This window comes from Hyaena hyaena, unplaced genomic scaffold (assembly GCF_003009895.1).
Source record: "Hyaena hyaena isolate Hyena2069 unplaced genomic scaffold, ASM300989v1 scaffold_387, whole genome shotgun sequence".
In the NCBI taxonomy this organism is placed as follows: domain Eukaryota; kingdom Metazoa; phylum Chordata; class Mammalia; order Carnivora; family Hyaenidae; genus Hyaena; species Hyaena hyaena.
This window is the reverse complement of record NW_024081019.1, coordinates 1,003,934-1,025,436: the sequence shown is the minus strand read 5'-3', so window position 1 is coordinate 1,025,436 and position 21,503 is coordinate 1,003,934. Positions and strand designations below refer to the sequence as shown.

Sequence of the window (21,503 nt, the reverse complement as noted above, 5' to 3'; positions counted from 1 at the left end):
GGGCAGAGGCTCAGTTTCCTATCTCCCTCCCAGCTCTCCAAGAGCCAAGCCCACTGATTTTTAAAGTTCCAAGTGTTAAGCCCAGCTGCTTGTAAGAACTCTTAAAATTTGGCCCTTCTGGTTTTCAAAGCGGAATGTTATGGAGATTCATCTTCCCCATTCAAGTTCCCCATGCCTGGGGTACCTTATGTGAGGATTTATTTCCCTCTTGTCTTTGCATCTAGCATCTCTCCCTCCTGTGGACAGTCTCCATGGGTCCATTTGGCTCCTAACTGGGTACACTTTGATGTGGCTTATTCTCTACATTTAGCTGTGGAGAGTCTGCTCTGTCAGTCTTTGGGTCATTTTCTGGGTTATTTACACTGACATGGGTGTTTTCTAGTTGTATCCATGAGACAAGTGAGGTTAGGATCTTCCTACGCCGTCATCTTCCCCAGAAGTCTGCTACTAGACAGTTTTAAACTGGAGGGTGTAGAGATCAGTTGTATGTTCCAAAAAACATTCTATTTTCTGTATTGAGAAAAGTGTGGAGGGGAGGCCAAATGGGAGGTAGGGAGACCACTTGGAAATATTGCAATGACTCAGCGAGAGAAGAGAAGGGTGTGCCCTACTTCAGGGGAGAAGAGGGTGGGGAATATGAATAGGGAAAAGTTTAGAGAAGAAAATCAACAGGAGTTGATGTCTAATTAGATGAGATGGGGGATGTGGACATGGGAAAAGTGGTTCCCAAATTTCTGCCTCAGATGCCTGAGCTTTCTGAAATACAGACACTGGATTTAAGTCACTGTTCTGAAACAAGTCACTCTGACTTCTTGAAGCGCCAGTTTATCCACCTGTAAAATGGAGCTGCTCATAGCTCTCCTGCACAGTTACTGGTAAATCAAATGAGTTGATACTTAGGAAAGTGCTCCACAAATGGAAAACCTTGTTATTATCATCAACATGGGGGCAATAACTTGCATAATCACCAAAGAAAACAGCTTCTTTGAAATCATCACTAAGACTAGGCTGATAGACTTACAAAAATGGTCTAAATTCTACACTTTTTAAACTTTTTTCACTGTCTTAAATAGTTGTCCTCATGAATGACCCAAATGAGAAAGGAAGAAAAGGCATCTTGGAAGGTTGGATTTCCCTGGGGCCCAGCAGAGGTTGGGGACCTGCTTCAGCACAAAGTCCCGCTGGTTCCCTCCTTAAGAGATGCTGGAATCCCCTTCAGTGCTTACTAACTTATGAAAATTTGAAAACCTAAAGTAGCTTCCAACTGTTTAAGAAAGATGAGTCACCAGACACAATGAGCCACACTTTGTGATTACAGGGTAAGCATCTAAGCCAGTCAAAATACCTTCAGATTTGGCATGGACTAAGAAAGGAGAAAAGGGAAGGTAAAGGAACTAAGATCTATAAACACTTGGGATGGTCTCATTATTGGGGCCAATATTTTATAAATGTCAGATTTATATACAGATATTATTATTCTTACTTTACAAGGTTCAGAAAGGTAAAGACAGTAGTTAGACACCTCATCAATAGTGAACATCAGAGCTCATCAATTCAGCTTCTGGTTTGTCCAAAAGAAGGGATATTCTTTCTACCTCATACACTACAATGAGTCTTTGAGATGATCATCTCCGATAGTCAAAATGTCTGATGAATAAAATATATAATTCAGCAGGTCCAACATAGCATCCCAACCAAAAAAAATAATAATAATAACAAAAACAGGAAAAAAAAACACTGGGCCTGAACTCTTAAGGCCCGCACTGAAACCGTCACTCATCAGGAACTGCCCCATCTGCAGCTCCACTTATAAAAGCTGGATTAGACCACCGTAAAGGTCCTTTATTAAATGCTAGACAAATGCTGGTGGTTACTAGTGACGCAAGTCTAGGATAACTGATCCTTCTCTTGTTTTCTTCTCTAAGCTCATGGAATCACACCTGAGACACTCTATGCCATCACCAAGAGAGAAAGCACACTGTCTGAAGAAGCAGAAAGATAAAGCAAATTTAGTTCTTCCCAGAGAAACAAACCTCCGCAGCAGTAAGTGTGTGGACTGATACTCATGGATGGAGTCTTGAGTGGTTTGGACCTTTGTCCACCAGATACTGCACTCCCATAAATAAAAACCAACTTCCAGTAACTCTGCTTCCAAGCCTCCCTTTCTCAGGGCTCCTTGGGGAAGGCGTGGCTCTCAGGCCAAGCTCCCACCACACTCCAGAGCCTGCCTGCCAAACAGCACAGGAAGTGCCAAGCAGCTCTCCCCAGAGCAGCTGGCACCGAATACCCAGACCCTGCTGGGAGCACCCGGCTGGGGTAAGGCAGGCACTCCAGATACAGGCCTAGTCGGAAATCCTATACTAAAACAAAGACAGCCTTGCAGTCCTGCCAGCACTCAACTTCAGTGGCTGGTGGGAGTGTGTGGGAGGCAGCCAGGGGGCAGGCTGGTGAGCACCATCCAGGGAAGCAGCTGTGGGCGTGGGAGACTTGCCCGCTCCCAGATTGCAGGGCCTCTCCATCATCACAACCAACAGCTACCAATTACTGGGCACCTAAAGCGAGCTAATTTCTGACATTCCTCATCCTTTTGAACTCTCCCAACACAACAAGGAAGGAATTGTTATCCCCATTTACAAATAAGGAACCTGAGGTTCAAAGAGATTCTTTTCCACACTCACAGGGACAGGACGGGCTGGCACTGGGCCTAATGCCCAGGTCTCCTGCATCACTTTCCTTTCCACCTACCATTCTGGCCTGGGAGAGCTAACCACCTAAAAAGGACCAGGACATTAGGCATTCACTTTGCAAAGCCATCATAAGTGACATGCTAAATCCTAAAAGACGATAAACTGCTTGAAAAGATGGGAACATTTGTAGGCCCTCCATGGATTTATCGAGAATAACTGTACAGCATCAGGACACTAATGCCTAAGGACACAAAAGTGAATGCCTTTTGGCAGGAAATGCCAATTTTGAACAACAGAAAGTAGAAGACCAAGGTCATAATTACAGCTTTTCAAAGAACAGTATGTACAAGTGTTTGATCAAGTAGGACTCAGAGTTGCTTAGTACTAGCATCTTCATGATAATAACAGTGTTGTAGAAATATATTATCATTATATATATATATATATTATGAATATAATAACACAAAAATGATATTATAACAAACATTTACACAGAACTTACTATGTACCACATGCTGTTTGGAGTGCTTGATATGTATTAACTCATTTAATCCTCCAACACCCCAGGAGACAGGTAATATGATTACCTCCATTTAACAGATGAGCCCATTGAGATACAGAAAAGGATAAGTAACTTGGCCAAGCTTACACAGCTAATAAACTGTGAAGTCAAAATTCAAACCAAGGTAGTCAAGTCCAGAATCCATGCTCTTTACCTCTATACATACTGCTGTTCAAATCCAGCAGACATTTATTAGGCAGAACCCACGCTAGGTGCTCTCATAACTATTATCTATTACACATTGATTGCTGATAACAAACAAATCCAGGAACATGAATTGAAACAGTAAAGATTTCATATACCACCAGAATGGAACCAACCCTACTGACAAATACTTGGAAATCTCCACCCATCCCTTCCATTTCCCACTAGGATTTGATATCATAAAGGAGGAGAAATAGCTGGAAGACCCAGTCAGCTACACAGCCACTTGCCTTTGGTTCCCTCCTTGGGTCTAACTCAGTGGTTATCAAACTCACAGTAAGAATTATCATACACAATTATATACACACAATCTAGGCTACTTACTCCAAGAATAATTGCAACTCTTCACTAGTCCTACATCCAATTTACCTCTATTTTGTTCTGAACTCTGCAAAGCATCTTTCACCAGAAATTCCAGTTCATCTCATTTAGCCATTCCCTTGCGCCTTCCCACTCTGGGAAAGCTATGGTGGCCTTTAGGACTCAAAGCTCACCTCCTTCCCAAGTGGCAGAACTGCAGAGATATCCTTACCCAACCAGGACATTTTCAAATGGAGAAACTGATGCCCATGCTAAGTGACTTGCTGAAGATTAAAGAGCAAGTTAGTAAGCAACAAGCCTCAACTCTCAATTCTGAGTCCACTATGTGTTTTCCACCATACTGTGTATCCCCCCCACCATGGTTCCCCTGCCTTTTCACAGTGCCTCATTCACTGCTATCGTCAGCAAATGTTTATTAACTTCCAATGACCATGGTGTTATAGACTAAATGTTTGTCTTCCCAAAATTCATACGTTGAACCCTAATCCCCAATGTGGTGATATTAAGAGGTGGGGCTTTGGGGAGGTAACTAGATCATGAAGGTAGAGCCCTCATAAATAGGATTAGCATCCTTTTAAGAGACTGCAGAGAGGTCCTTCAACATGTCTGCCTTGTGAGGAAACAGTGAGAAAGTGGCCATCTATGAACCAGGCAGCAGGCCCTCACCAGATACCAAATCTGCTAGTGCCTTCCCAGCCTTCAGAACAATATATTCCTGTTGTTTAAGCCACCTGGTCTGTGGTATTCTGTTAAAGCACCCCAAATGAACTAAGACAATGCCTAGCAACTCTATTTGTATTTTATCTCATTTAATTTCCCAACTCATCAAGGAAGATATTATTTATTATGTCCACTTATAGCTTAGCCATGTGATGTCATCTCTCCAAAATCACAAAAGGAAGATGGGGTTCATATTCTGAATATGTGTCTAACTCCAGAGCTTGTTATATTCTGAACTCTACTGAGTCCAGTTTAACCATCCTGGTTCCCTTTTTCTTCTTATGCCCCAAGACAGAGCCGTAAGCCTGGCTCAGGTCATTCCTGTAATTCTGGAACTGCTCCAACTTCTTCATGGCCCCAGGTGGATTCTTCCAGGTCAGCGGAGGTTGGGTAGACATTCCAGGTCCACTGTGTGGCCCAGGGAGGGACATCAGTCCATGGGATGGCAGAAGAACACCCAGGGCACATTTTGCTCTTGTTCCTGACTGGGGTTGGGGACCAACACAGTTGTACAGAGTTTCCTGGTGGCCACACCCCTGCAACAGCACAGGCCGGTAGTGACCCATCTCTGAGCCTGCTCCAGAGCACACCCACAAACCCTCAGGATCATACCACCAACCCTCACACACTCCCAGCCAGAGCCAGCTCTAGTCACAGCATGATTTCAAGTGAAGGGAAGAGACTTGAGCAAAGAGGCACATTGTGACAGCCAGGCACTATGCACGGCACTTCACTCCTCAGGCTGTGGTTTACCCACAAGGAAGGTGGTACTACCCTATTTGTCCTGAGAAGGAAATCAAGGCTCAGAGAAGCTAGCTGGCTTGCCTGGCTAGCACAATAAGACCTTGTATGACTTCAAAGCCCAGGGTTTCTTACTACCAATGCAATCTCTCTGCTGACACACATCCCTATAACTGTATACTCCAGTAGCTGGCTGACAATCAGAACCCCACTGGGAGAGCCTCATTCCTCAAGCTAAAGATACAACTTCCCTTTGTTGAAGTGCAAATGCTGTGAAGATGGGGGCATGAGTTTTAATCAATGTGAAGTCTTCCCTAATAACAAGAAGCATTTTAATGGCATTTTAGAGTTAAAGCAATTTTTTCATGCATAACTTCACCTGATCCTCACCACAGCTGCATAAATAAGATTCACACTCCCCGTTTCACATATGAGGAAACTGAGGCTCAGAAAGTGATTTTCCCGAAATGCAGAATGGGGTCGAGGAGATGGGAGCCACAGCAGACATGCCAAGCTCTGGGTCGCATGACCCCTCATTCCACACACTGCTTCACCTCGCTCTGTGCAGTCTTCTCAGAGATGGGAGGAGGAGGGAATTAGGTCCATAGGTCTTAGGAGGTGGCTTTAGAATATTCTGCCTTGGGTCCTTATTCAGTACTTGGCTTCCTACCATCACTCCCAACCAACCAGGCAATGTCCAAAAGTCTTCTCTCAACACAGACAGACGAGCAGGCTGAGAGAAGGCAGAGGACGCTTAGCCAAGAGGGCACTAAGACCAGCCTAAACGGAGAAAGTTCTGAGCCATATGCACCAAGGGAGACCAGGGGCTCCTATGTCTGGGCTAGAGAGTGGACCCCACCCCCAGGGCCTGTAGCCAAGTCATCCTGGCCTCGTTTGCCACTGAGCCCTGCCCTGTGACAGGAGCACCCGCCAGCAGACCTCCTCTACTTAGCGTGGGTTCCCAGCTCCTGCAATCCAAGGGTGTGGCAGGGAACCCTCACTCCCAGCCCACTGGGCCTCTACTGTCTAGGGGCCCCTGTGTTTCCTCCTCTGGGACAAGCCTGCAGAGAGAAACATAGGTGAGGGAGATACTGGCAGTTGCTACAGGAAACACATCTCTCTGTTAGCAACGCCGCTTCAGTACAGGCCTAGAATTTTCCACACCACCACTTTCATTTTTGAAGGAAGCAGCTTCTCGGTGCTCCTGGGTGGCTTAGTCGGTTAAGCATCCGACTTCTGCTTAGGTCACGATCTCGCGGTTCGTGGGTTCAAGCCCCGCATCGGGCTTTGTGCTGACTGCCAGCTCAGAGCCTGGAGCCTGTTTCAGAGTCTGTGACTCCCTCTCTCTCTGACCCTCCCCTGCTCGCGCTGTCTCTCTCTCTCTCTCTCCTAGAAATAAATAAAACATTAAAAAAAAATTTTGAAGGAAGCAGCTTCTTTGCCATGCACCCCGCCATTTCACATTCTCCCAGTCTATGGCTTCACCCATTTCCTGCTGACACCCTAGAGGTCACCACTGAGGGGAGAAGGGAAGTGAGGGCCCTCCTGGAGCCCCATTTTCTCATCTGTAGAATGAGTAGTGAGGAGTATCAAAAGAGATCGAGGCCCACTCCAGTGGTTTAAAAAAAAGTGCTTTTTTTTTGCAGACGTACTTCACTTTGCAGGGGTAGGTTGTGTGTTTATATTTCAGGCAGCCTTGTGGAGAAACTAAAGCTCGGTGAATGCACTTAATACAAACCCAAATAGATATCCAAGCCCCAGGAGACAAGGAAAGTTCTGGAAAACAAGAATACTGCAACTCCCTCCAAACCCATTTGTTCCATATTCAAATGCTAGTTCACAAGTACCTGACCAGAGTCCAATTACACTTGAACTTCAACATATGGCCTTCAGTTAATAGTAAGCATTATAATCACCTGCTGCAATGGAAAATTCAATGGTTTCCTAGGGATGGAACACTCAAATCACAAACACTAGATGACAGTCAGTGCCTTCTGATATGGCACACGTTCAACTTCATAGTCTTCTTTCCAAGACCTCTTGACTGCATACCTGACTTCATGACCTGAGAAAATTATGTAAAGAGGACACAAAATCATTTGCCTTGGGATATGGAGAATGGCCAGACTGAAGAGGTGCCCTGGTGGGAAGCAGATTAACAGGCCTTGTTTCTTCAAACCTGATATTCCTCCAAGGAGCAGCCTAGCCCCACCTGTTACAATCCTCCAATGCTTTGTGCCCAGCAGACCAGGCAAACCCCTTGGCCTCTCTTCATTGGGATGATGGGCTGGTTCCGAGGCTCAGGCAGAAATAAAGTTCACTGTGAAAGGCAGCATGGTGTGAGGCAAGCCCTGGGCTGAGAGGTCAAAGCAGATGCGGTCAGAACCCCACTCTGCTATTTCCCAGCTTGTGACTTCCAGCAAATCACTACCTCTCAGAGTCTTAGGGGTTTCTTCTCCTAAAAATTGGGGTCATAACCAATAACTTTCAGAGTTGGAAAGGTGATCAAATGAGCTGAGTAAAGCACCTAGTTCAGAGCCTGGTCCACACCACACAGCTACATGTGACATGTGGCAGCACCCATTCTCAGTCAGCCTTGACCATCAATGTCCCAAAGTCCATGAAGCTAGGGCATAGGCCCCTTTAGGAGCCTCAGGCTTCCATGTCAGAGGGAAACCTCACAGCTTTTCTCCACAAGGATGTTATTGGGCTTAGGAAAACTACTCATTGTGCAGGACTGTACCTTACTTACTCTGCAGAAAATTTAACTCCTCTGAGCTTTGCTCACTGTCTTAGAGCCTGTCCACAGCCCCTGGGGTGTGCCAACCCTGTAGAGAAGCACAGCTGAAGCCGCCTCCCTGCCAGTCTGAACCAGAAGTGGCTATCTCTCTTTAGCCCAGAAATGTCCATTCAACAGAGTTTTTTCAGGAGTCCTCGAAACAAACTTTATTCTTGACTTTGACACAGGGTGGGTCACATATCCCCTCCTGCAGAACTCCCAAGATCTCCATGACCTCATCTGCTTCTCCTATTAAAAATGTCTTGGGACACCTCAGTGGGTCAGTCAGTTAAGCATCTGACTCTTGATTCCGGCTCAGGTCATGATCTCAAGGCCGTGAGATGGAGCCTCATGTCAGGCTCCACACGGAGCATGGAGTCTGCTTGGGAGTCTCTTAATCTCCCTCTCTCTCTGCCTCTCCCCTGCTCACACATACTTTCTCTCCCTCTCTCAAAAACAAATATTAAAAAAAAAAAAAAATCTCTTGAATCACCAGTACCATAACATGAATTCTTTTAATAAAGTCCTTTGGCCTAGAAATTTTACACTTTTTAATCCACAGGAAGTAGTTCCTATTGACAATGTCAGTCACTTGAGAAAAGGAGCAGGCTGGGAGCGATCAGGATCTCATCAGGATTCTTCTCTCACAGGGTAAGAGACAGACTGTCCACCTACTTTGCCCTGCAGAAACCATGTAAGTATCTGGTGCAGGGGCTAAGGGCAGGTTGCCCCAAAATGTGTTCCTTTGGCATACAGATTATTTTGAGCTGAAAACAATCAAGGCCCAAAAACTTAGAAACTTTGACCTTCCTCCTAACTGCCTAAAAGAATTCAGAGGACCTGCTCCAGGAAGAGAACCCTCACCATAGATAACTATAGTATAATATGAACTAGGGGTGGTAGCCAGGGAGGAACTTAACAAAGTCTGTTTGCCTCTCTATGCCACATCGTTTCCAAATGGCCCAGAAAACATTTATTTACTAAACATTTACTCTTTTTCATCTTCCTGTGAATTGCTTTCCTAAGACACTTCATTTTGTCTGTCCGTCTTTGGAATCTCATGTCCGTGTAGATTCTCAGTACGTACATAATTAAATTTGATTTTCTTGTCTTCATCTATCTCATGTCAGTTTGAATCTTAGTTCAACTAGAAGAGCCTTCAAAGAGAGAAAAACTTTTTTCTCCCTAACATTGGTAACTGCGAGTGAGGGCTACAAGATATCTGTGTGTTTCAAAGTAAGTCTTAATTGCCACATGCTGATGCTGCAGGAATATGAGTCTTCCTACTTGGAAGAAATATTTATAATATACATAACACTCCACACTTGCAAACTACATTCATATAAAGAGAGAGAGGGACAGAGAGACAGAGGGATAGAGGGAGAGAGAGAGAAAGAAAGGGAGCGAGAGAGAGGTGCCCTTGAATATATGAGGGTTAGGGGAATCAATGCCCCACACAATTAAAAACCACATATAACTTAGATTCCCTAAAAACTTAACTACTAATAGCCTGCTGTTGACTGCAAGCCTTATTGATAATATAAACTGTTGATTAGCACATATTTTGTATGTTATATGTACAATATACTATATTCTTACGATAAAGTAAGCTAGAGAAAAGAAAGAAAAAGAAAAAATACTGTATTGTATTTATTGGGAAAAAACTGTGTATAAGTGGAATGATACAGTTCAAACCTGTATTGTTCAAGGGTCACCTGGATACATATATAGCTGTATATATATACACACAGACATATATGTACATATGCATATATAATATATATTACCAATATATATTAATTATATAATTATGTGATTATATGTTATATGTTTAATATATAATGTTACATGTTTAATATATAATGTTCTATGTTTTAACATATAAAATTATATGTTATCATTTTATACTATCTATAATTAATATATTAGTTGTATGTACAATTAACATGTATTATATACTGTACCTTAAGAGTAGCCGCAAATTAAAATAAATGATAAAATCACCCAGACAAATAACATATAGGCCAAGGACATAAAAAGACAATTTTACAAAAGAAGTAAAATAACATCTGGAATTGAGAGACTACTGTCCACTTCTCAAACCAGCAACTTTTTTTTGAAATTATAATGTCTGGATTCATGGGAGAATATGAGGAGCTTGAAAAACTGCTGGTGGGAGTAGAAGTTAGTATTTCCAGAGGTTAGTTGAATAATCAATGTGTTTTAAAATCTCCAAGAATATATATAGAGTTGGACCAAGTAATTATACTTCTAGAAATGTATCCTCAAAATTATTTATGGATGCTCAGGAGCTCCTGGGGGGCTCAGTCGGTTAAGCGTCTGACTCTTGGTTTCAGCTCAGGTCATGATCTCGTGACTTTATGGGTCTGAGCCCCACATGGGGTCTGCACTGACAGTGCAGAGACTGCTTGGGATTCTCTCTCTCTCCCTGCACCCACCCTGTTCATGCTGTCTCTCTCAAAATAAATAAATAAACTTTAAAATACATATCTAAAAAATTTTAAGTCTTTATGGATGTTCCCAAAGATTTAGTCTTTCTTCATTATTATGGCAAAAATTAAAAGACACTAAATAGCCAACAATTCCAAGTGATTCTCTTCCTTTTTGATTATCTCTGTTTTCTAAAATGTCTATATTGGCCTAAAATGTCTAAAATGTCTCTTAAGGTACTAACTAGTTTCTATTTAGTAAAAAGTCATATATGGACATATGACATCACTTCAAGAATACAAATTCCTTGAATACCAGGTTCTAAGTCTGATTGATCTTCATATACTACCCATGATATTAGCTTAGGGCCTTGAATAATTACAATTGTCACTTATTAAACGTGCACCGAATGGCAGGCATTGTGTTAAATTGTCTCTTTTAATGTAGTAAAATTCAATCAGCAGCTGTCGAAGGAAGGAGGGAAGAAGGACAGATGGAAAGGAATGACTGAATAAATGTCCAGAGATCTGAAATAAGCTGGCAGCTCTCTCACCAGAAAGTGACCAGCTTACTTTTGAGGTCCCTCCTAACTAGCAGACCATGCCAAGTGCCAAATCATTTCTTCTTGTGAGGACACGAGAAACAGGATGGAAGGGGTTAGGTGAGGGAGGATGACACTATAAACCTGGGTTTTAGAGGCCATCTTCTTTAGAAGGTCTCACAGGGAACTACCAAGTAAAACGCTAAAAATCACTTTTAGACATTTTCTTACCAGATTCAAGAAAACTAATATTAACAAGCCAATGGCCTTTTAATGAATCATTTTTGATCTTGGCAACATTTAATTCATTTCTACAAAAACTCCCAAACTTCCAGCATCACCGTTAGAGTGTGGAAGATAAATTGGACATAGTTTCATAGGTCCAAAATAAGTGAATCAGGGGAGGCTGTGAATTCTCACAAAGGACTAGGAGGCTACGGGAGTGCAGAGGGAGAACTTCTTTCTGATAGGGAAGGAGGGCACAGAGGTGGCAAGTGAGAGGCGGGAGAGACAAGATTTCTCAATGCAGAGTTAGGGACGACGGTATTCCTGTCTGAGGACACAACTAGAGCGAAGGCTCAGGGCTGGGACGTGGGCAAGGACAAACAATGATAAGTGTGTAGAAGATACAGATTTGAAGTGACAGTTGGGCAGGAAAGGAGAGCCTTGGGAAGCAGGCTAAGGAGTTCAGACTTAATTCTGGAAGCAACGTGTTCAGTCCATGCCCCAGAAATCTTAGGCTACTCACTAGAAGGAACAAAAGTAAAAGATGAGTTCTTCTCCACTGGTTTCTTGCCCCTGGCAGTTTCCTGCTGGGGGGGGGGGGGGGGGGGGGGGCAAGCTGGCGCAGCCCATCAAAAAGCAAATTAGCATAGCCCTCACATTCAAAGGTTTGGGGGTTACGTTCAGATTTAAAGCCATAGTGACCTGAGCATACACAGAAACAGGGATGTTGGCACCTGGCTTTGCCAAACTGACATTCCAGAAAGGAAGCCTCCCTCGCTTTGCCCACCTCTGGGGAAGATGAAAAGGCAATCCCTGACCAGTTGTTTCAAAACAGTGCACAGTATGTAACCAGTAGTGAGAGCATCAAGAACTGATCTCTTCAAATTCAGCTTCCAAAGGATTAGCCTTGTGGTCCTGCTACCTCTAATAACCCTTCTGGTACCCCCCCCCGGGGGGGGGCAGCTTTTTTCAAATATTTCACTAACATGATACATTCTCCCTGTCTGCATTCCATGCCTGTGGGTCTTTAGGTTTCTTGGACTGACTCCCTGTCTTTCTTCTCTCTCCCTCTCTCTCCCTTTCTCTACCTCCCTACTTCTCTCACCGGCCTTTCTCTGTGTCCCTTTCTCCTTGTTACAACTTTTGTAAAAACTATCTTTCAATTCGTCTCTGACTCGATCGCTGTGTGTCTGTCTCTCTCAACTTCGGCATCTCGTTTCCGTCACTATCTCCACGTCTCTGTCGTTCTATGAGTCTCTGTCTTGGCATCTCTGTCTCTGTGTTTCTGACCTGATGTCCAGGTCGTTCCGTTAATGTCTCTGTGTGTCTCTGTCTCAGTTTCTACCACGTCGCTTTCTGACTTCCTTCCCTCAGCATTTCCAGCTCCACCTCTCCATCTCTCTGCCTCCATCCTTGCCTCTATCCCTCCTCTCCGGTTTGCGTTACTAAAATCGCAGCAAGGAAATGGAGCAGTTCAGAAAAGGTGTAATCCTGAAAGCCAGTTTCAGCGGGCTGGCGGGTCAGAGCGGCGGGCGGGGCGCCGCGGGGACAGCCCCAGGAGCGGCGACCGGCCGCTGTCACCGCGCCCCTGGGCTCCCCTCGCGAGCGACCCCGCGGCCCAGCCCGACCGCCGACCGCCTCCCACCTTCCAGACTGTCTGCCGAGCCTGGGCTCGGACGGAGGATAGAAAGTTCTCACCGATGGTGAAGCTGTAGCCATCGATGCTGAAAGTGGCGCTCCGGCATTTTTTGAAGCCCTCTTTCCTGTTGCTGGCGTCCGACATGGCTCGGCCGGCGGCGTCCCGGGGTTCCCCGCGGCGGAGCGCGCAGCCCTGCGCCCGGCCGGTCCCCTCCCCCGGCCGCGCGGCGCGCTCTCCCCGCAGCCCCGCCGCCCGCCCGCCGCGCCCGCGCGGGGTCGGGGGCCGCCGGGCAGCCGAGGCGCTAGGCGCGCGGCGCGGTCAGCGCGCGGCTCCGCTGCCGCATCCCCGGGGCCAAGTTCCAGGTAGGACGCGAGGAGCGCTGAGAAGGGGAGGCGCTCCGGGGCGTGTATACCGGGGCTCGGGGGGGGGGGGGGGGCCGAAATCCCCGTCTGTTCCACCCTACTCTCCGCGAGCGCCGAAGCCAGCGCGCACGCCTGTGTTCTATCTCAACTTCGCCTTCCCCTCTCTGGGGCTGGTGGGGTTTGGGGACTCAGGGGAATGGCTAAGATCTGGCGTCACGCTTCTCCTAGATGTTTTCTCTGGCAGGCAGGAGAGCTCCCAAAAAGCACATCAGCAGATGGAAGCAAACATGTAAGCCTGTCATATGCTTCCAAAGTTTACTCCAAACAAGGAAGTCGGGAAAATCGCCACGCCCACTTCCTCCCAGCGGCTGTCCCCTCGACCAGCCTGGATCGCGAGGTAACTTCATTCTCAACGGTCCCTCAACCAGAGATAATTATCAGAGCAAACCACGCGCGTGATTTCACACAGAGGTTCCCAGGTGTGCAAGTTACAATCCATTCCGAGTCGCTCGTCCCAGCTCTCTCCAATATGGTTTTGCCAAATATTTGACTCCTGGAGTTTGGGGAGATAAGAGAGATTTTACCAATCCTACAGCTAACCTTGTTACAAACGCGGAAACTGAGGCCGATAGAGGCTTAAATATGATATTGATAGAAAGTGGCAGTGTTTAGACATCGTAGTTTCACTTTATGACACCAACTCAATCACTGGTTCTTCCATTACCTAAAGGGACTGCTAGACAAAGCTTATACAGGGAAAAATCGTTCCCTCCAACCAGCTAGCAGTTACTGAGAATTTAGTGTTACATTGTTCTGTGTCAGGGACTAGGAAGAATGTGAATAGACCAGAGCTGAGTCCTGTCGGTGGAGTCCACCCAGTGTCACATGTGGAATGACAGTGCTATGCTCGAGCTATTAGGGGACTACAGTTATTTGACATAATTAATAAACACTTGTCAGAGAGTCAATCAAGTTTATTTAGAGAGTCAATCAGGTATATTCCTAGTTGGTTCCATTTGAGTATAGGGAGCAGTGGGGGTTTAGGGAGAACCTAATTAAAAGTAGAGACCCTCTCCAAAAAAAGGCACATATACACACATGTACAGTATTCTACATACAATTCAGAGGACCCATAAAACCGTCAAACCCCTGGAATACAGGTTAATGGATATCTCAGGATTGAGTCTCTTTCACATCACCATATATTTTTAGAGACATGGGTAATTCTTTTTTTATGTCAGATGTAGTTGGAACTTCAGTTTTAAATTCTCTCAGGAAAGACCTAGAATCACACTCACATTGATAGCATGCTTAGGTCAATAGCAAGATTAACTGATCCACAAGGCAGTAGGTGACAAGGACCTCATGTTCCACAGAATGGCATGTCTTGGAAGCCTGGGATGCTTCAAACCCTGAGGTACTCTTTGAGACTGGAAATGGTTACAATGGGAAAACGTAAAAAGGGCTCTATCGACAGACCTGGGTTTGAAATCTGGTTCCACAACTTAGCAGTTGTATGACCTAGAGCAAGATGCTAGAATTCCCTGAGTCTTGTTTTCCTCATCTTACAATGAGGGTCAGGTGAGACGAAATGGAGGAAACCTAGGCATACAGTGGGTGTCCAATGACTGCAATCACCAGGTGGTTCCCAATTTTCAGTATGTAGACACTGGAAAATTCTTCTCCATGACAACAATATATTAATTTTTTTTAATATTTTATTTATTTCTAGGAGAGAGAGAGACAGCATGAGCAGGGGAGGGTCAGAGAGAGAGGGAGACACAGACTCTGAAACAGGCTCCAGGCTCTGAGCTGGCAGTCAGTACAGAGCCCGATGCAGGGCTCGAACCCACAAACCATGAGATCATGACCTAAGCGAAAGTCGGACGCCCAACCGACTAAGCCACCCAGGCACCCCAACAACAATATATTTTAGTTATTGTTATCTCCACTGATTCTATAAATAAAGAAAATTTTAGGGGTGCCTGGGTAGCTCAGTCAGTTAAGCGTCTGACTCTGAATTTCAGCTCACATCATGATCTTACAGTTTGTGAGATCGAGATCCACATCTGCTTGGGATTCTCTCTCTCTCTCTCTCTCTCTCTCTGCCCCTTCCCCACTCATACATGCTCTTCTCCCTCTCAAAATAAATAAAAATTTTTTTAAAAAGAAAATTTTATATGTAAAATTGTTATGTATATTTTTAAATATAGTAACAAACAAAAGTTCCCAGTAATTCCCATTCCCCTGTATTTCTCCAACTTTCCAAAACCTTTAGCAGATACACATGTCTTCTTTTGTGTCACAGTTAAATCCTGGAATGAGGAGCCTGAAAGCCCTGATAGTCCCTATAGTAAATTATCAAGAAAAAAAAAATCTTAATGCAATGGAAATTTTTCCTTGAGTGAGTGAAATTAAAACTTGGTATTTAATCACTCTTAGCAGAAAAGCTTTTTGAAATACAATCTATAAAAATAATAACAATGTGATCATTCATCTGTCCCCTAAAGACTGTTAAAAATAACTTGCCTGAACAATTAGAACTGTTTTTAAACTGCTTCTCCCCAGAATCATTACCTCTCTCCCTGGTTTTAGAGTTTGCACACCTACAGAACCACTAAATGCATTGCTTCAAGTGCAAAGTCTTAAAGCAGCCTTCTCAGTGTGGAGCTCTTACACCAAACCAACTGAAGCTGAATACTAACATTACATAAGCCAAGAAAGAATGAGCTCGAGACTAAGATCAAAAGAAGCATTGCTTTTGCTTGCTTTTTCAGAAATGTTCCGTCAAGAATGCCTGTGAAGTAAGAAAACTAAACCAAAAGAGCTAAGCAGATCTTGGTGTTAGAGCAGGGGTCAGCAAACTAATGCCTGCAGGCCAAATCCAGCCTGTCACCTGTTTTTGTAGTCTTCACACTAAGAATTCCGTTCACATTTTTAAGTGATTTAAAAAAAAATTCAAAAGAAGACCTCATGACCTCTTATGACATGTTAAGGCTATATGAAATTCAGATTTCAGTGTCCACAAATATTGGAACATAGACACACCCATCTATTTACACATTGTCTATGACTACTTTTAAATCAAAAGGCCGAGCTGAGCAGTTGTGCCTAAGACTGTATGGCCTGCAAAACCAAAAATATTTACTATTTGATCCTTTACAGAAAATATTGCTCAGAGATTACAGTAAATATCTTACACCTGTCTGGACTTGGATAACTTTTAGGTTTTTTTATTATATTTATTTTAAAATAAGTTTGGAAAGGAATTATTCTTTTGTTAACTACTAGAGTGGTTTCTAACAAGGAAGATATAGCAACAAATGTTTGATAAAGGAAGGAAAGAAAGAATATACATATTAATAGTTTGATCCAGTCATTAGCCAATATTAATTAAAGATCAGGGGCTCCTGGGTGGCTCAGTTACACATCCAACTTCGGGTCAGGTCATGATCTCACAATTCGTGAGTTCGAGCCCCGAGTCAGGCTCTGTGCTGACAGCTCAGAGCCTGGAGCCTGCTTAAGATTCTGTGTCTCTGTCTCTCTACCCTTGCTCTCTTGCTCACTCTCTCTCACAAAAGTAAATAAGCATTAAAAAAAATTTTTAGAAAGATTAATTTCTCCCAAGAGTTAATATGTAATCCTACTTCATCCCAAGAAAGTAGAGTAGGAACTGAACTTGGTCCTAAATCAGTTCATAGCTCATGGATGAAATAATGCCCTTCAAAATATAACTACATATGAAAAAATAAAAATCTGGCAGGATACTCCCCTGACTCAGATGCTGCTGTTATATTCTTTGATAGTCCCTTGAAGGGGCTGATATCCATTTCTGTGTAAGAGAAAGAATGTCAAAGGCATGTATTTATTGCTCACTGGTTTTTAAACTTCTAGAAAAAGATGAGACACTATATATAGCATATGTTATCAAAAAGTCAGCTTTCTAAGAAAGTAACTTTTTTATTTATCATACCAAAGGAAAAACAGCTCTTCAGCATTTCATTAATACATTTCAACCATTCTCAGGTAGGAAGCTACCATTTTGGAATTCTCCCAATAGCCAATGGTCTAAGAATTGTAAACCCAAGTTGCCCCAGTGAGAGCATTGTTCATACCTGTCACGGAAACCCTCTGGGCTGTCTGACAACACTTCAAATTCAGGGAAGGGCCCCCTCACATTCACATGATCAGAGAAATGGCTGCAGGGAAACAAGTTTCTGAACTGTAGCCCTGCTCCTCTGGCTGTAATTGGTAAGGTCTAGATGGGGCCAATGAGTATGTTTTCTGGGAACAGGTATTATTAGGGGGAAAAGAATGTTCCAGTATGTTCCATACCCATTCCAGCCAATATCTGAAAATCAGCTCCTAAATTCCGTAAGATGCCCCTGTGCCTTATAGGATTTTCCTTCTTTGTGAATGACCCAGCATAAGGGAGCTTTTCTTGCTTTGCAACCAGGAGTCCTAACTAGTCCACCAAACATACTCCCTTCAAGGTTAGACATAGAGGAAGAAAAAATGAACAGAGAAAGGGAGGAATCAAACTAACATTATTGAATTCCAACTATATGTTAGGCATTGTGGTAACCACGAAACAGTCCCTGCCTTTGAGAACTTTACATGAAGATTAATTCCCAGACAATCTCTGGAACAGAGCATTCAGATGAGAGAGCAGTCTTGGAGAGTCTGTATCTCAGGAGGCAACTCTTCTTCAGCTGTCACTAACACCCCTCTCTGTTTCATTTTGCTTCTACCTTTTTGCTTCCCTAGAGGCCATTCTTTCCTTCTCATATTAATTAGGCCCAGAGATGGCAGAGACCATCTAAATAACCAGGGAGAATAAAAGCAAAGTGCCTACATGCTTGACAGTCCAAGAAAGATGCCAGAAAGATGCCTAGAAGGCCTTGATGGAGATTACTGAATTCTGTTTACACAATGAGGCAATTTTTCTTTGTGATAGGGATGGCCTCCCACCTACTCTTCAACTTTTTTCTAAGTTGACATATTAATAGTGCATTTGTAAAAGTGACTATTTTTCAGTACCTGCCTTCAGTGTCTCAAAAAATTCTTCAGTGTCTCCTTTTCCAAACACATACAGGTGGCTAACAGACACATGAAAAGATGCTCAACATCACTCATCCGCAGGGAAACATAAATCTAAACCACATTGAGAGACTACCTCACACTAGTGAGAGTGGCTAAAATTGACAACTCAGGAAACAACAGATGTTGGTGAGGATGTGGCGAAAGGGCAACTCTCTTGCACTGTTAGTGGGAACGCAACCCGGTACAACCACTTTGGAAAATAGTGTGGAGGTTCCTCAAAAAACTAAAAATAGAACTACCCTACAATCCAGGAATAATAGCATTACTAGGAATTTATCGAAAAGATACAGGATACAGGAGTGCTGATTCGAAAGGGGACACGCATCCCAATGTCTATAGCAATGCTATCAACAATAGTTAAATTATGGAAAGAGCCCAAATGTCCATCAACTGTTGAATGGATAAAGAACATGCGGTGTGTGTGTGTGTGTGTGTGTGTGTGCACGCGCACACACACATACACACATATACATATACATATATATACATATACATACATATACATATATACACACACATACGATGGAGTACTATTCAATGATGAAAAAGAATGAAATCTTGTCATTTGCAACAACATGGATAGAACTGGAGGGTATCATGCTAAGTAAAATATGTCAGTCCGATAAAGACAGATATATGCTTTCACTTACATGTGGAATTTGAGAAACTTAACAGAGACCATAGGGGAATGGAAGGAAAATAAATTACAAACGGAGAAGGAGGCAAGCCATAAGAGCCTATTAAATACAGAGAACAAACTGAGGGTTGATGGGGGTGGGGGGTTGGGGGGGGCAGGGAGAATGGGTAATAGCCCTTGAGGAGGGCACTTGTTAGGATGAGCACTAAGTATTGTATGTAAGTGATGAATCACAGGAATCTACTCCTGAAGCCAAGACTCTACACTGTATACAGTGTATGTTATCTAATTTGACAATAAATTATTCAAAAGAATTCTTCAGTGTCTCAAAAAATATTACCTGAAGGATTCCCAGACCAATGCTTTCTCTATAACATGAAGTAGCAAATTAGAGGAAATTAAATTTCTTTTCTTGCACTGAGAATTTGGGGAAACTTTTCCAATAGCCTTTGGAGTCAGGAAATGTTGAGAATTGGATACACTCTGCAGGAGAGACAATATGACTGTCTTGAATTTATTTTACATAATCCATAATACAAGCCTGGAATATTCTTCCCCCTTAGACTACCTGGTTTGCCTAGAGACCTCCTCCTCAACCTTCAAATCTCCACTGATGTCCCAGGTCTTCCAGAAAGCATTTCCTGCCTGACCTTCCTCGAGGGAGGTGGCCACTCCACGAAGCCCATTCTGCATCTCCATCCTAGAACCATCGTGTGCATTCATACTGCTTGTTTGCATGCTGGTCACCCCATGAGGATATGAGCGGCTGACAGCAGGGATGGGTCTTCCATCCCAGCCCCAGCACAGGGCCTGCCACAGAGCAGGCCCTCACTGCGACATCTAATGAATTAAAGAGTGAACACCGATGTAACATGCAATACTACATGCCAAGAGGTGACATGATGGGAGCAAGACAGTTATTCTCAGTCATCCCTCCCTCCATTCATCCTCCATCTTCCTTTATGATGAGCTTGGGAGCCAGTTCAAAGCACAGCTCCATAATAAACAGGTTAACAGCATTTGAAATTAATAAAATAAAACAAAAAGCTAGCTGTATAACCTTGAACAAGTTGCCTAGCCTCTCTGAGTCTGTTTTTTCTTCTGTAAAATGGAGATGTACTGTCTATCTCATAGGGACTAGGTGAGTTACAATGTGATAATTTATGTTAAAGACTTATGCTGAACCTGACTCATAGTAAACTTTCAAAAAAATTTTCTTTAACATCATCATCATCATCATTGCTAGAACACTAGGTCCCTGTTGTGCTTGTTTTCTACATAGCGTGCTTGCAATAATCCGTACTCAGAGGCAAGAGGAGCAATGCTTAGTGCTCACTCATCCATGGGTCCAAGCCCTAGAGTATCAATCACCCCATGAGCAGTGGAGCCAGAGATTCTAGGCCTCCATCTCTCCGGTGAGCAGTGGACACTCACAGGCTTCCTCAGAGTGAGTCCAGAGTTTGGACAAGGTGTGGCTCAGACAGCACCGTCAGAAAATGCTCACTTACTCCCCTCCCTCCACCAGCTTCCAATCCCCTCCCCATTCCACAATATTTCTGTCATCTAGGCATCACCACATTTAGTAGAGATGTCATGGCCCCCATCTTCTAGATTTAACTCTGAGGACTATGGCTGCATCATGTAGAATGTCTTTTTGTCCCTGGGCATCCAGGATACAGCTTGCTCCTGGTTTCCTCCTAGCAATCTTGCTAATTCCTTTACTGTCATGTAACCAGGGAATCTCTCATCCTGGAAGTTCTTATTTCTCACTCCATCCCCTCTCCACAGACCAATCCTCTTCATTCTTGATAGCTCCGTTAATGACTCTCTGGTATCTATTTCCAGCCCAGATCACTTTCCTGAGCAATAGAGTATCTCTCTGACAGGCCAACCTTTGAAGAAAAAAAAAACAAGGAGAAAACAGGACACCCTGCAAATTCAACTCGTCCAAATCTGAACTCCTCGGCTTCCTATTTTGTCCCCAGAGTTGCCTTGGGGTGTTACAAGTAAAAATGCATTCAAAAAGATCTTTGAAGGTAGGGACCATGTCTTGCTCACTTGTTTAGCATCTTACATGATGCCTGGCATGTAAATCCCCATTAGAAGTCATTGAATGAATGAAATGAATGATTACTTCAGAGTTCACAGTACCAACTGGACTTTCAACAGCACAAAGTGTTTTCCAAAGAAGAAAAGTCAAATTAGACCTGGTGATTCCTCTGCCTATAGCACAGCCTTCCAACCTTCCTCACTAGACTAATACTTTTGGCAATTGTAATAAGGTGGCACGAAATTCAATAAGGTTTCCCAAAGTCATAGCAGGTATCTAAGCTCAGTTTAAATCTGACTTCCATCCAACTTGCCCACACCCTTAAAAGCATATTTTTATTAGCAGTCACTATCATTATGCCCCATTATCCACAGTGGCTACTAACTCCCTGTTGTTTTGTCTCTACAGAAAGCCAGCCTCACAGACATGAAGTTCCATCATTTTCCAAGAGAACATGAACATGGCTCATGACAGCTACAGA

The 21,503-nt window shown here is 43.6% G+C and overlaps 1 protein-coding gene across 1 annotated transcript in view; it reads right to left on the bottom strand.

Annotated features, from left to right (window-relative positions):
• The window catches only part of PDE1C (phosphodiesterase 1C), a 519,825-nt gene extending 506,811 nt beyond the window's left edge, over nucleotides 1-13,014 (bottom strand). The window contains exon 1 of the mRNA XM_039251155.1: nucleotides 12,930-13,014. Within this exon, the coding sequence (XP_039107086.1) occupies nucleotides 12,930-13,014 (85 nt within the window). The remainder of the gene's footprint in view (nucleotides 1-12,929) is intronic.
• Between the last annotated feature and the right edge of the window lie 8,489 nt (nucleotides 13,015-21,503).